Source organism: Eschscholzia californica, unplaced genomic scaffold (assembly GCF_041429995.1).
Source record: "Eschscholzia californica isolate CP2 unplaced genomic scaffold, dmEscCali1.0.p SCAF_3, whole genome shotgun sequence".
NCBI classification, from domain to species: Eukaryota; Viridiplantae; Streptophyta; class Magnoliopsida; order Ranunculales; family Papaveraceae; genus Eschscholzia; species Eschscholzia californica.
The window spans coordinates 49,329,786-49,346,081 of record NW_028238420.1 but is presented as its reverse complement, the minus strand read 5'-3'; the positions used below and the strand labels follow the sequence as shown (position 1 = coordinate 49,346,081).

General features: G+C 35.4%; 2 protein-coding genes, 1 long non-coding RNA gene and 2 pseudogenes across 4 annotated transcripts in view; all 5 read left to right on the top strand.

Annotated features, from left to right (window-relative positions):
* LOC147551267 (putative disease resistance protein RGA3) overlaps positions 1-16,296 on the top strand; it is a 59,033-nt gene that overhangs the window by 2,537 nt on the left and 40,200 nt on the right. The window lies entirely within an intron of this gene.
* LOC147551272 (conserved oligomeric Golgi complex subunit 4 pseudogene) lies at positions 5,471-9,183 on the top strand (annotated as a pseudogene).
* LOC147551271 (uncharacterized) lies at positions 9,919-11,613 on the top strand. Its single transcript, XR_015238944.1, has 4 exons — positions 9,919-10,045; positions 10,153-10,906; positions 11,009-11,331; positions 11,503-11,613. It is a non-coding gene; the product is annotated as an uncharacterized LOC147551271 (long non-coding RNA).
* Positions 12,615-15,938, top strand: LOC147551270 (putative disease resistance protein RGA3 pseudogene; annotated as a pseudogene). Its single transcript, XR_015238940.1, has one exon. The product of XR_015238940.1 is annotated as a putative disease resistance protein RGA3 pseudogene (transcript).
* Positions 14,855-16,214, top strand: LOC147551269 (putative disease resistance protein RGA3). Its single transcript, XM_086665332.1, has 3 exons — positions 14,855-15,011; positions 15,114-15,827; positions 15,940-16,214. Exons 1-3 carry the CDS (start codon positions 14,855-14,857, stop codon positions 16,212-16,214), a joined length of 1,146 nt encoding a protein of 381 aa, XP_086521458.1.

Below are 16,296 nucleotides of genomic sequence, written 5' to 3'. Positions count from 1 at the left end.
AAAGTACAAAATCTTCTTTGGTTCAAAAATGGTGCCCATCCATGTACTCTCCATTAGTTTCGTTGACTCACTTTGATTTGATGATTCTCTTTGAAATTTCATCTGGTATATCAAATCTACACACATAAACACACATACATTAAAGAAAAAAAAAAATCATATATTGTATTATAAATTACATGTACAGTTTCGTAAATTATATATAATGTTTGTCAAATTTTGACAACGTTTGAAGGTTTTGAGTAGTTTGGTAAACTTATCAATGCTACTGTTTTGGGTGAAAAGTACACGTAATAGTGAATAAATAATACATAATTTATGTGCACTTATACGTAAATTATATACACAATGGTAAGAACATGAAGATATACGTAAATTATATATACTTTATTGCAAAGTACACGAGATTTGATAGTAAAGCGAAGTATTTCTACTAATGAAATGAGTACTGTTTTGGTGTTAAAGCACGGGTAATGTTTTATAAATTACTCATAATTTACTATAAATTGTGGTAATTTACAATAAAGTACATGTACTGTAAATTCTGTTATTAGTAACTGTACGAAAGAACAAATGTTTCATAAATCCGTACGGATTGAAAACCATATCTGAAGAAAAAAAAATGAGAATATCATTAAGCTTAAACAACAAATCTAAAGATATCTGCTATGATGATTGATTGCAATAATGTCAAACTCGAGTTGAAGGATTAAACATCAAGATCAAAAACATAAATGAAATTTTAAGAGAGAGAAAGAAAATAAACATTAAACATTCGATTGATGATTGATAATCTGATCTCATGAAATATCAGAAACAACAGAAGATTAAACATAGATCTAAAGAAATATGATATTATCACTGGATGCAAACATAACATACTAACTTTGAAGGAATCATTGAATAAGGAATAAACATAAAGATTTTAAACAGTTATGAAAATTTTAGGGTTTTAGTTATGAATTATTGAATAAGGAATAGACATAAAGATCTTAAACATTTATGAAAATTTTAGAGAGAGAAAATAAACATCATACATTCGAAGTTAATGAATTAGTAAACAGATCTTATAGATATGTATCATAAATCTGATGCGTTTTATAATAGAGCGAAATTAGTAGGGTTTTAGTTATAAGAAGAAATATTAAATATTAAATATTAACAATGGTGTTTATAAAGATTTCGAAAGTATTAAACCTGATAAATGATGAATTTGGACAGCAATATAATGTAGAAAAAGAAGATTTTCTGAGTTTAATGGAGGTTTGTCAACTGAATCGGTTTTAGAGAGATCAAATAAAGAGTTTCCGTTACTGAAAATAATGAAGATATCCTTACTTTGAATAGAAACATGATTGGAGAGAAATATGGGAGATAAATATGGAAAAAGATATGCATTAATTTCGAAGGTAAATCAGTTATAAAATATGGAAAGGTTCGATTAGGGATTATGAAATAATATTTATTTTAGAGATTTGTGTTTTCTCTCTAGATGAGACCAAATGGACTAGATATCCATTTATATTATTTTTTTGGCTTTAAAACCCTTTATAGGATTAGAGAGGATTATATCTACTATTAGGACCCGTTTTTTGGGCTATAAGCCCAAAAATTCTTTATTTTAATAAATTATTTTAAACATGATTTGCTTGATATAAAGAAAAAAAATCGAAAAATCAAACATCCAATGTATCTATACTAGTTGAATCCATACCAAATATAGCATCTATCCTTCATTTTGAACAAAAACAGAACTAGTTAAATAATCCTTCAATATTAGAAAGGGAAATGATAGAGTGACTTTGAATTTGGTACTTAGAGGATGACATGTTTCCTCGGAAAGAAAAGCGGTCCCCACCGTGGTCAAACTTTGAAAAAACCTTGTCTTTTAGTGAATTCCACGTCGTTATGTCATCCTCTAAGTCATCCTCTAAGTCACTCTAGCACCACCTTATTAGAAATGTGTAGTGTTTATTGGAAAAATAGAAAATGGAGAGGCAGGGTTAGAGACTTACAATACCCTTGTGTTCTGTTTTTCCTTTTATTAAAATTAAAGACATAATTGAACATGGGTGTACTAGGACTGGTAACAAGCCCTAAACATTCTCTGTAAACCGTCTCCTCCCTCTGGAAAAAAAAACCGTCTCTCTCACTCTTAGTACTCAGATCTACGTCTCTTTCCTCCGGCGAAAAGTCCTCCGTTCGCCAGGACCCTTTTATGTTTCATTTTGTAGTTTGTTCTCCTTCAATAAATAGTTTTTAAGGTTGTTCTCCTTCTGAGCAGGGCCGACCCTGTGATTTTGGTGGTCCGAAACGAAATTTGAAATTGGGGCCCTCTTTATTATATACAAATTCAAATTTTCTCTTAAACTCTCCAGAACCTAAGGCCGTCTCGACTATGGAAATATGTTTAAAAATTTAACATCTTTTCCATTATCCCAACTTCATTCGAAGATGTATATATAAGATTATTCCAATATATTAATCAATAGTTTGACACAGGTTCACATTCTCTAATGCGAAAATAGGATAAGAGATACTTGGTCCGTTTCTTATTTTATTTTATTTTCCCCCCACTTTGGTTAAGCATAAAAAAAAATTAAGAATCGTTCAATGACTTGAAGTAAAGAAGTAATTTTAGTTCCCAGACTACCTTGATTATATGATACCAAGACTTATATATATCTAACGTATTTGAAAGTTATGTGCCCAACAAATATTTTTTTTTTATTGAAGGGTGTCCAATAAATTCTTAATAATGTGTTTGTCTAATTTGAAAGACAAATACATTATGTATAAAACATAGTTTTACGTCTTATACAGTCAAAAAAAAAATTTCAAGGTGTTTTATGCTATCAGCCACCATATTCTAAACCTCCTGTTATGAGAAGAGTTCGAGCTGTTATAAATGAGTTTTAGCATTTAGAATAGTTAAAAATACCATGGTTCATTAAAAATTCTAATGAGGAATAACTTGAACATAACAAAAATAAATAAATAATAGAAACCACCCAAAAAATGAAATTTAAATTAATCAGGAATAACTTGAACGTAACAAAAACAACGCAATAAAGTAAAAATAAAAGTTACATATATACTAAATAATAATAAAAAAAATTTATGTATCCACTTTAAACTATAATATTAACTTATATTATAAATTTGCAATAAAAAAGTTTTTCTTTTTTACCTCTCTCTCTGTCTTCTCCGACCAGGTCGCCGTTTGGAAAAATTTTTACCCCTTCGTCGAAATTTCTAGAGAGAGGAGTGATTTTTTTTTTTTTTTTTTTTATCTTTCCAGGTCGCCGGTCGGAAAATTTTCTGGCCGGCGACCTGATCGGAGAAGACAGAGAGAGTGGTGGGGGGGAGAGAGAGAGAGAGGTGAGGAGGGGAGAGAGAGTGGTAAAAAATATTCTCCATAAAATATGTTTCTCCGGAAAATTTTCAAAAATTTGCATATTGCCTTTAAAATTTCACACCCAGGAAACTATTTAGCTTTCCCCAAAGCGCTGGCCATGTATAAATTGTGGAGAGAAGTGGGGATGAGTTTAGACCGTGACAGAGAGTGACATAAAGTGGCTAAGAGATACAAAGAGACATGGAATCTAGAGAGATGAAGTAGGAGTAAAAACAGACATGTGTGGAATGGTCATTTGGTTGAAAAGTTCAAACTTTTGGTGGTCTCATTTATTGAAACCAGCTCCTCTTGAATACGGGCCTCTTATTTCAGTTTCTACTGGGCTTAAGTTAAAAAAACGTGACTGCTACAAAATTCAACAGGCGCATCTGCAAATGTGGCCCCCAAAATTTGGTGGCCCAAAGCGAGCTGATCGATTCTTTCAATTTTTTAAAGAATGCGAAAGATTTAGTAACATATTGATGGAGTGAGAGAGGCAGAAAAGAAGAGAGATTTGGGATTTCTAGGGTTCAACAGGAATTGATACAACAACATTTGGTTGATTGAAGCTTCTTGAATCTTTGGATCTATCAAGTAACAAACCTAAACAGAAGGACTCAAAGACTTGTTCGGCAGTGATGGTGGTGGTTGGCCTTGCGATTTACATTCATCATCGGCCGTAGTTCTCTCGGTTGGAACAATTTTAGTTTCAGTTCTATGTATTTTGTCGACCTTTAGGGTCTTTTCATTTTCGATCTTCATGATCTTTTGTCGGCCTTTAGGGTCTTTTGTTTTTCAATCTGTGTCTGGTCAATTTCTTTTCCTTCATGAGGCACTTTACATTCGAAAGTTCTATGAACTTATCGTATGTAACTCTCATGTAGTTCTCAAAGAAATACAAATTATCATCCATGTAACTTGTGGTCGAATCACTTATGAATGAAATATGGTTTCACTTGGTTTAAAAAAAAAACAAACCCTAAACCATTTCTCATAAGAAAAAAAAAAATCTAAACCATTGTGCAGGAACTCCATTGATGTTTAAAAGTAGACTCGTTGACGCAGGGGCACCCGGCGTGGAGGCTTTTTCCATGACCAAACCAAGCCATGGGCCAACCGGCCATGGAGAATAGTTTTAGGAAGTCCCAATTTTAGTATGATTATTAGAGAATTTAAGTTTTGGAAATTATGTTATTTTAGTATTTCTAATAATTGGAAAGGTCCAGATTTGAGTCTAGTTATTTAGGAAGTTGCAGTATTTTAATTATTTAGGAAAGTCTAATTCAAGTCTATCTAGGAAAGTCCAGAATCCTATAAAAGGATATCTAGTTTGTCCATTATTCTCAAGTTGAAGAGAAACCCCATTGAAGTTTAATAAAGTTTTCAGTATTTAGAGTTATTTCATCGTTATTTTATCGTTCTTTGTTTAATTTTATCGTCTTCTTTAATTACGCTGCGTTCTACATCATGTGGTATTCAGAGCCACCAAAGTTTTTGGCTAATGATTCTGGAAATTTTTTTCCAGACCAGTTACATCAGTATCAATCGTATTATATTCGTCAAGATGATTATATTCAATCAAATTATACTCATCAAGAGATAACGAATCAATGCTCATGTTCTTCATGTTTATATGCGAATAACGACTCGTACAATTATCATTGGAATCCGGGAGAAATCGCACGAGAAAATCCTCCACAACCGTCTCCTCGTCAATACCAACCGTCACCACCTCCGTACTCTATTCATTCACCACCGCCGAATTCACCACTTCAACGGTCTTCTTCCATCCTTCCCAAACCTCTGGATCCTGCGGAAAGACATAACGTTTTCCAGTCAAGACTTACCATCAACAATAAGGTATGTGACTTTATTATTGACGATGGTAGCGAAGGAAACATGATATCACTTCGCCTAGTCAAAGCACTCGGTCTTCCTACTTACGACCACCCTTGCCCGTATAAACTCGGTTGGGTTTCTGACAAAAACGAATTGGCAGTTAGTCAACAATGCATATTTTTGTTCTCAATCGGTTCCCACTATCATGACTACCTTTGTTGTGATATTGTTGACATGGAGAACTGTCATCTCATCTTAGGCAAACCATGGATTTATGATGTGGACGCGGTTCAAAGATGCCGCGCGAACATCTTTGAATTCTTTTGGCTTCGGAAGAAGATTATACTTCTACCAATTCAAGACGAACCACCAAACACAGTGCTTCCAAATTCCGCCATCAAAGAAGAAGAAGAAAAGGGAGTTTCTTCAGTTAACTTTGGTAGTACAGAAACCCTAGAACATGTTCGTAATCTTACTGATGCAGGAGCAATGACTCATCTCCTTCACGAATACATAGCTTATCAAAGAGGCATCGATGTTCAACTCGAAAATTTACTATCTCAAAGAACAGATCTTGCGAAAACACTCATTAATTTGCAGAAATCCGATGAAGATTTGGCGATTGTTAAAGCTGATTCAAATTATATGTTGACTAATGTTCGATCAACTTGTGACCTTGCTGTTCAGGTAAGTGGAAAAGTTAGAGAATTAGATCTTGCTCAATCTTGTGTTCAATTTACTTTATCTAGAATTGATGCTATTGTTGAAAGAGGTAATTGTATTGATGGTGTTAAAAAAGCATTAAAAACTGAAGATTATGAATCAGCGGCCAAATATGTTTCAATATTTTTACAAATCGATGAGAAATTTAAAGATTCTGGATCTGAACAGAGAGAACATCTTCTTTCATCAACGAAACAACTTGAAGGAATTGTTAGGAATAAATTGTCTTCTGCCGTAGATCGATGTGATCATACGACGATTTTACGGTTTATTAAGTTTTTTTCACTGTTAGGTATTGAAGATGAAGGATTTCAAGTTTATGTTTCTTATTTAAAGAAAGTAATTGCATTCAACTCTAGATCAGAATTTGAGCACTTAGAGGAACTTCAGGAACACAACAACGGTGGAGGAATTAATCAAGTTAATTTTGTCGGTTGTTTCACAAAGCTGTTTAGAGATATTGTTTTGGTTGTTGAAGAAAATGCTGAGATTTTGCAGAGTCTTTGTGGTGCAGATGGAATTCTTTATGCCATATGTGAGCTTCAAGAGGAATGTGATACTCGAGGTTCGCTTATCTTGAAGAAATATATGGAGTATCGGCAATTGAGTAGATTAGAATATGAAATTAACTCTTATAGTAAGAACCTACTCTCTGTTGGAACTACAAAAGATCCCGATCCGAAGGAAATCGAGTTGTATTTGGAAGAAATCTTGTCATTGACACAGTGGGGTGAGGATTATACCAAATTCATATTGTCCAAAATTATGGGTTTGAGATCTGTTGATCCAGATTTGGGTCCAAGAGCAATGAAATTATTTAAAAATGGAAACTTCAATAAAGTGGTTCAGGAAATTACTAAGTTCTATGTGATTTTTGAAGAATCCTTTATGGTGGAGAGTGTTAGGAAGGCTATAGCGATTGATGAATTGTCACGTGAAGCTACGATTGACATATCTACAGCTAAGTTAAAAGGTGAGACAAGAGCCAACTTGAGATTGGGTAAGACGGTTCCGAATGCGACAAAAATCTATCGTTATTTTCTTTGGGAACCAAGTAATTTGTTAATCTTTATTTGTTCCCCACGATTCGCCTTTTCACTTGATAGTCAAAACCTTGTTAGGTTATTTCAGGTGGTTATTAAACGACAAAAGGTGGTATTCATATTGGAATGGAAGACGACATTCATTGTTGTTTCTCCAAGAAAGAAGGTCGTATTTGTGATTTCTTTCCAGAAGCTAAAAGATGACGGTCGATGTCGCGATTTGTTGGATGGTTCTTCACTATTGTTGAATTTGCGAATCTCGGAGCGTCACGGGGTCCAGATTATAATGGGTTCCCTAATACATCATTATCTTCTACAGATTTTCAGCAACTTTCGTGAAAAGTGGACACTAAGAATCGGTCTGGCGGAATTCAACGTATACAGGCGGCTCACTTATTTTCTTCGTCGAAACGGTTCGGGACGAACCTCGTGGGAGAAGGGGAAGCTGATGCAGGGGCACCCGGCGTGGAGGCTTTTTCCATGACCAAACCAAGCCATGGGCCAACCGGCCATGGAGAATAGTTTTAGGAAGTCCCAATTTTAGTATGATTATTAGAGAATTTAAGTTTAGGAAATTATGTTATTTTAGTATTTCCAATAATTGGAAAGGTCCAGATTTGAGTCTAGTTATTTAGGAAGTTGCAGTATTTTAATTATTTAGGAAAATCTAATTCAAGTCTATCTAGGAAAGTCCAGAATCCTATAAAAGGATATCTAGTTTGTCCATTATTCTCAAGTTGAAGAGAAACCCCATTGAAGTTTAATAAAGTTTTAAGTATTTAGAGTTATTTCATCGTTATTTTATCGTTCTTTGTTTAATTTTATCGTCTTCTTTAATTCCGCTGCGTTCTACATCACTCGTTCTTATACATAATCATCTACGGCTAAAACATTTGGGCCCTTTCTAAGTTTAGTGCCCAAAGCGACTGCTTTGGTCACTTTGGCTGAGGGTTGCTCCTGTTGTGACTCTTAAGTAATAATTGTACGTTGTTTGGAGGAGTCTGGAGTGTTTGGGGCTTCCACTATAAGTGTGATGGTAATATTTTAGAATGTGATGCATTTTGGTGGGGTTTGTGAGAGTTTACTGACGAGTACACTTAGGCCACCTAATGATAGTAGTTAAATAGAGCCCAGAATTTGGGTTACAAGTAAGTGTTAATGAAGTTTATCAAATCTAAAGACTCTGAATGGTTACAGACTACACAGTTCGAACCTGTAAACAAGGTTTTAGATTGGACAGACCCAAAACCTAAGAGCATCTCCAATGCAACACTCAACTTGTAAAACTCAATTTGACACATAAAATTATTTGAGTTTTTAACAAAAAACACTCTCCAATGCAACACTCAACTAGAAACTCAATATAATGTGTCAACAATAAATGTTGAGATACTTAAAAGAAAACTCAACAATTGAGTTTTCTTTTGAGTATCTCAACATTTATTGTTGTGTCTCAATTGGTCCACACCATCATTTTATATATTAAAATAAAAAACAAGAGTAAGTCTAAAGTAAATATTGAGGTTTTTTGAGTGTTGCATTCGAGAAGTATTTTGAATTGAGTATCTTAATTGTGCTACATAGGAAAGAGAAACTCAGTTCATATTTGACACATTAGATTAATTGAATTTTTTTTGAGTGTTAGAGCATCTCCAATGCAAAACTCTAAAAAAATTCTAAATATCCTAGATGTCAAGTTTCAAAGGAAGATCTCTAGAGTTTCTCTTTCCTATTTGGCCACATAGAGATCCTCGGTTTCGAGGACTTCTCCAATGCAAAACTCTAAATCTCATACATAATTACTTACGTGGCATTTTTAATTTGAAGTTGCACAAATAAAAAATTAAAAAGTGAGTAGGGGAAAACAGAAACAAGCTACGAAAATAGTTTCTTTGGCCGTGAAGTGTCAAGATAAAGACGTGAAGTGGAACAAGTTGTGAAGATGAAGATTGAACAGGACTTTTCCTGTGATTTCTTGGTGAATCTCTAACAGTTCGAAGAAGATTCTAGGTTTATTAAGGTTTTGATCGAGAAGGGAAAAGGACATGAAGGAAAGGTAGCTAGGGTTTTCTTATTGAACATAAATTTTCATCACCACAAGAATAAATTACGGGTTTTGGATTTGTGTTAGATTATTTCTTCTTTTGGCAGATTGTTGTTTACCATTCGTGTTGTTCATAACACTTTAGGGTACATGGTTTGCTAGCAACATAAAAATGGCAATTAACATAGTTAGATGACTGGGTGTAAGCCACATATAATCAAATTAGGTTGTTTTATAGGTCTGGTTCTTCTCTACTTCCATGTATGTTGTTGCTTAAAACACTTAACTATTAAAAAACACAATTATAGTTGAATTAGGTAAAATGAAACAGTGGAAAAGATGGGAGGGCATGGGGAGATGAAGATGCCAATCAATCAGATTTGGCAAAGGAGTTGGGTGTTTTAATTGGCTTCGGCTTTATTACTTAAGATTTTTAATTTATAAATATAAATAATGCTGAGGTGGCAATTAGAGATATCCCAAGAGGACACTCCATTTTCAGAGTGTCCTCTTGAGATATCTCTATTTAACTACCGCCACATCATTTTGAAGATTCATATTAAGTTTTGCATTGGAGAGGGTTTTCAAAGAAAAACTCTGAAAATCTCACGTGCCACTCGGAGTTTCTAAGGTTGAGTGTTGCATTGGAGATGCTCTTACATTGGAGATGCTCTTAGTCTTAGCCGAACCTCATTGTGAAACCAGTATGACGACATGCTTACTGTCTCGTAGTGGACATTGGATTGACGGGCGTCAATAACTCAAGCGAAATGTCGTAGTTAAAAAGTGAGCTGTGTATAGAGGCACCCTTTTGGTTATGTTCGGGGACACCTTTAGTCATTTCTCATATGTGTCAACGGCGCATTTATAATACGATATGTGACGGAAAGGTTATCTACCATTCTACCCAGCGAGACTCGAAACCCTAATTTCATTCTCTAGACTGATGGGATATTGATTTCTCGCAAACCCACTTCACAATCAACCATCTTAAAAGAGGTAAAATCATTGAATCTTCGCTCGATTGATAACACTTGGGGTTTCTTTGCTCGGCAACTAAACTATTTCTCGATCATATTTAAATCATTTTTTGTGTATTTGTTGAGAAACTAGCCATATGATGTTGGGATATTGCGCAAGGGCTTTGAGTTGTTCATTGTATTTACAATGACGCAATGAGATAAATCTTTAGGTTTTTCTTCCCCTCTGATGGCTCTTAATCTCTCAGAATTATTTGTATAGCTTCAATCATTTGAATTTTTTAGGGCATTCTTTTACTCGTTGAACTGTTCAATTCATATTTTTCCGAAAACCTAACCTTGTTAAGGATTTCGATCAGAATGTAGCTGAAAGGCAGCTGATTTTCTGATCTCCGTACTGAAATGAGGTTAAGATTATTACTTAAATTAAGTCCATTATCTGGATTGTAGTTTTTTGTCTGATTTTGATTTGTTTTTGTTTTTTTTTTTCTTTAAGTAGTTAGGTCGGAATTGTCTCAGAGTCAGATTTGAGAATGTTTGTTTTTGTGTGTTTTGTTTGAATTGTTGATTCGGGTTGTGATTTTGGGTCTATTTGATTCAGATGCTTCGTATTCCGATTAACCACATTCGTATTTGTATTGTATTTGGATAGTTTGAGTGGAGAAAGTTGTGTTAATGTTTTTCTCATTTGTGGAAAAGGATATGGTTTCCTTCATAACCATTACTTTGAACTGGAGTTTATTGTTTGTGTTGGAACTAGTTAGGAATCCACATCCTACTCGAACATATTACTAAGATTTTGACGTTTCTTGTGGCAATGACTTCCTTCTGGATTTGTCTTTTAGGCGCATCAGTAATCCCACGTAAACAGACTTGGTTGGTGAGTTTCTCGATCTTGAAAGATTGTCCGGACTCCGGAATTTGAGTTTTCAACAAATGAGTTTCATAACCTCCTCGTTCTTCTTTTTCTGAGTCTTGTTAGACTACCTAAAGTGACATCTTTGCCGGAGTGGATAGCCAACCTTGCAACGCTTGATAGCTTAACCATTGTAAGTTGCGAAAATCTAAAATATTTGCCATCGGAGCTACTCACATCTCTTAATAATCTACGGATAGAAGATTGTCATCCAGATCTACACAGACGATGTTAAAAGGACAGGGGAACCGATTGGTTCAAGATTGCCCGCATTCCAAACTTGATACTTGATGAGTTAGAGGTGACTGATGTTTCTCAGAATTTTGGCACATGGGATTAGTCTAGTGATGATAATATTGTCTTGGTGAAGAAATTTGTGAAAGAGTTAGGTGCTGTTTTTTTTTTTTTTGGGTATGAATCTGAATTTGCTGAATCTGAATTTGCTGAACTGAATTAACTGAATCTGAATATGCTGAATAATTTTACAAGTTAGGTGCTGTTTGTTTTTTTTTTGGGTCTGAATCTGAATTTAGTTGGTGAAAAAACAAACAGCACCTTAGGCTTGGATTTGGTTTAGTTGGTGAATTTTGAAATTAGGGTCTTGTTGGAGTAAGTGAGGGAAGTTTTGTTGGTGAATTTGAAGTTTAGTTGAAATAGAAGCACAACTATCATCTGTCTGCAGTTACTACATTTTGTTTTGCTTGCTTAAATTTTAGTTGGTATGCACTCTTTTCTTGGGCATTTGAGGTTGATTCGGTTTTGGTTTTACCTATTCTGGTTTTACCTATGCTTATAGGAGCTTTTCCAAAATTAAATAGAGCAGTTATACGATGAAGAGTGATCGGAGAAAACTGAAGCAATGACCAATGATGGGGTTTGAGTTGATGACGATGATAAAAACATTATGCTGGATTCTGATCCATCACTCAAAGAATGCTGACAGTCACGTACTCACATAAATCATTTGGGGTGTGCTACAATAACAAAATCTTTGACTTAATGACTCACTTTTACTAAAAGACAGTTTTTCTAAAGTTTGACTTTAATCTGGACCGTTCTTTTACCCGTATGACTCATCCAGTCAAGGGTTTTGTCAAAAATCCTTTGTACATAGAATTTCCCAAATTACCGATATTTTTTTGGAAAGGAATTAGCTTTCTGTTTCTTGATGACTAGAACTGCTTAAGCCTCATCCTTTGTACATAGAGTTTTTTTTTTGTTGAAATTTGTACATAGAGTTTGCCTATCTATTGTTTTATAGTTGATAATGGGTCATTTTTATTCGCTTTATGACGGTGATATGTTGGTGGTGACAGAGAAGACGGATAAATATAGAAGATGACTAATATGTTAAGAACTAAACCTACACGTAATAGGCCTAGAAGATGTATGTGTACTGTTACCAGAAAAAAAAGTGCTTAGCCCAGAAAAACCTCACAAAGTGAGGGAGCATGTGAGATTAGCCATAAATGCCTAACTCAGCTTATTACTCTCTCTTAATTAAGAGATCCAGGCATAAGCCTATCATTTGGCATAATAGAACTGTTTCCTTCCCCGACCCCAACTATTTACATTAATGAAAGACCCCAGCAAGTCCACTTATCTTGATCAGCCTCAGTTTTCTACCTCATATTCTAAGTCTTTATTTACTTCAATGAGAGAGATATCACTTTGTATAGTCCTGCTATAGATCTATCTGCCTACCACCAGACAAAGAGATGGCTGCTTCAATGGCTCTTCAAGTTTTAGTCTCTCCTTTAGTTGAAACTGTTCTTGGTAATCTCGGTTCTCTTATCCAATCTGAATTTGCTCTGCTTTCTGGTTTCAAACAAAAGTTGGAGAAATTTTCCAGCACACTATCCACCATTAAAGATGTCATTGAAGACGCCGAGTTAAAACAACTTAAAAACAAACCCCTTCAGAATTGGTTGAATAAACTCAAGGATGCAGCTTATGATGCCGAGGACATCTTGGATGAGTTAGCTACTGAAGCTTTAACCATTCAAACAATGGAGACCCCGACTTCTAACAATCTTCAGGTATTACATCTCTCATCTTGTATCAATTTGAAACAAGTTTATTCTCGTCGGGAAATTGCGAAAAGAATGAGAAAAGTTCAGACAGAGTTTCATGAGATTGCCAGACAAAGGTCGAATTTCCATTTGGAAGTGCGAAATAAAGTTGAACCGAGGTCGACTCAGCACCTAGAAACTAGCTCCGATATGGCCGAGAAAGAAGTCTATGGAAGGGAAGATGATAAAGATTACATGGTGAACCTATTGATAAAAAATACAGGGGTTGAGGAGGAAGGTGGAGATCTTAGTCGAGCAGGAGATGCTTCGGTATGTGTAATACATGGAATGGGTGGTCTTGGGAAGACTACTCTTGCTAAAATGGTGTACCATGATGGGAGGATTGTCAATCATTTTCAGGTTAGATGTTGGGTTTGTGTCTCTGACAACTTTGACCCGAAATTCCTTCTCAGAGCTACTATAGAATCGTTAGGAGGGGTTGCAAATGATCTCGAAAACTTAGAACCTTTGCAACGTCGCCTTCGCGAGAAACTTAATGGGCAGAGATTCTTAGTGGTGTTAGATGATGTATGGAATGATGATATGAACAAGTGGGATGTTTTGAAATCCTCACTCAGATGTGGAAGCAAAGATAGTTCAATTATTGTGACCACCAGACTTGAAAAAGTGGCATCGATAATGTCTACGCTTCCAGTGTGTCGCCCAAAAGGTTTATCCCATGAGGATTGCTTTTCACTGTTCAAGCATCGTGCTTTCGACATGGGAAAAAACGAAATAGAAATTTATCCGAAATTGGAAGCTATTGGCAAGGAGATTGCGCTTAAGTGTGGAGGTATACCCTTGGCTGCGAAAGCATTAGGAGCACTACTTCGCTGTAAAAGAGAAGAGAAAGAGTGGTTGTTTGTTAGAGACAATGAAATTTGGGAACTTCAATTAGAAAATGAAGACACTATCTTGTCAATTTTGAGGTTGAGCTACAATCATTTACCCTCACATTTGAGGTCGTGTTTTGCTTATTGCTCCGTCTTTCCAAAAGATTACATATTCGACCGACAAGAATTGATTTATTTGTGGATGGCAAACGGTTTTGTTCCATTCAAAGGTAGTCACTTAGAGTTGGAAGATGTGGGAATTGAGATTTTTAACGATTTATGTTGGAGGTCCTTCTTTCAAGACACCTATAACGATATATCTGGCAATGTGATATCGTGTAAAATGCATGACTTAATGCATGACCTTGCATGTTCTATAATGAGGGAAGAATGCTCTGTGATTGGGAATGACAAAACAAGAAATAATACTGGTAATAGAAGATTAAGGCATGCATGTGTCTTTTGTTTCGTCGTTCTCAAGTTCACTGCGGAGCAATCTTGTGCTTTTCGTGGAAAGATCAAAACCAAATTTGCGCACTCTTCTATGTGAACAGTTCAGCCTTGGAACTCATCTTCAACTAAACTTCAAAAATCTTAGAAATTTGCGGACATTAAATTTAAGAAAGGTAAATGCAAAGCTTGACCAAATAAGCAATTTGAAGCACTTGAGGTACCTCAATCTCTCCTACACTGGTATAACTTCATTACCCAATAAATCATTTTGTCAACTAAGAAATCTGCAGACGTTGGACCTAACCCACTGTATTAAGCTCCAAATGTTACCTAAAGACCTATCGAAATTGAGTAGCCTCAGACACCTATTCATTGAACGTTGTTTTGCATTAACCCTAATGCCAAACGGTATGGGAAAATTGGTTAATCTCCAAACTTTGAACCTAACTGACTGTCAAAAGCTCCAAATGTTACCTAACGACCTATCGAAACTGAGAAGCCTCAGACACCTATGCATCGATGGTTGTGATGCATTAACCCGAATGCCAAACGGAATGGGAGAATTGGTTAATCTCCAAACATTAAGCTTCTTCATTGTAGGTGCAGAGAGTGGTTCTACTATTGAGCAATTAGAAGGACTGAACAACCTGATAGGAGAATTAACGGTAAAAGCAATGAACAATGTGAGAAACGTAGTTGACGCTAAAAAAGGCAACTTAATCGGAAAGCACAATTTGCGTGTCGTACAGTTAGAGTGGTCACCGCCAATTAGTCTCGAGCAAGGAAATAGTTACAGCACCAGCGAATAACAAGAAGAGGTGCTGGAAATTGTTGCGGAAATTCTCAAACATCTACCTAATTTGAGTGACCTTTCTATAAATGGGTATGGAGGTGCCATGTTTCCAAGTGATTTATCTTGCCTCCGTAATTTAGACCGTATCAAACTCTATGGTTGTCAAAGGGTGGAAATTCTACTGCCGCTTGGGCTACAACCGGTACTTAAAATTCTTAAATTATGTAAAATGGATTCGGTGAGATACATCAGGGATGAGTTTTATCATGGAAATCATGTTGGTCAATCAGGTTTCGTCTTCTTTCCATCACTTGAAGTATTATCAATATCTGAGATGCCTAGTTTGGAGGAATGGTCGTCACCGTCATCAGAAGTGGAAAACGGAATAAAAGAAGATAGACAAACTTCATTCCCCCACCTTACAAAGTTAACCATCTCTAAGTGTACCAAGTTAAGAAAAATTCCCCTGTTGCAGCTATCTTTAAGAGTTTTAAAGTTGAGGAATTGCGTAGAATCGTTTTTGGTCAGCTGTCTAGAAAGTTCCCCCGTTCAACTTTCTAAACTTCAGATTGCTGAAGTTTATGATTTAATATCCTTTGGGGTATCAGGGACGACAATGATGATGACACTGCAAAATCTTACAAGTCTTGAGATAATTTATTGTGATAAGCTAAAGAATCTCACTAAGGAGCTTTATAATAATCTCACTTCACTAACTGAATTGACCATCCAAAGTAAGTGATCATTTATTTTCTTTGTCTCGTTTTAGATTTCCAGTTTTCGGTGCATGAAATCAAAGAAATTTGATAACTAAGAAGATCACTTGTTATGTTTTATTTTTTGCAGGTTGTCCGGAATTTGAGTTTTCAACAGATGAGAACCTCCCTTTTCTTCGTTATCTGTATCTTTTAAGATTACCTAAGGTGACATCTTTGCCGGGGTGGATAGCCAACCTCACAACACTTGATACCTTACATATTAAAGATTGCCATAATCTGAAATATTTACCCTCCGAACCACTCACATCTCTCATTAATCTAGAAATCGAAAATTCTCTCATCAAAAAAAAAAAAAAATCTAGAAATCGAAAATTGTCATCCAGATCTACACAGATGACGTGACAGGGACAAGGGAACCGATTGGTACAAGATTGCACACATTCCACACTTACACACTTGAGTTAAAAAGAGAGGTTGCATAATT

Bases quoted from the DNA above. Each gene is read 5' to 3' on its own strand.
- LOC147551269 (XM_086665332.1), top strand. From the start codon at position 14,855: ATGGGAGAATTGGTTAATCTCCAAACATTAAGCTTCTTCATTGTAGGT. The intron at 15,012-15,113 runs GCAACTTAATCG...GCGAATAACAAG, and splicing joins CGTAGTTGACGCTAAAAAAG to AAGAGGTGCTGGAAATTGTT. The intron at 15,828-15,939 runs GTAAGTGATCAT...TATTTTTTGCAG, and splicing joins AACTGAATTGACCATCCAAA to GTTGTCCGGAATTTGAGTTT.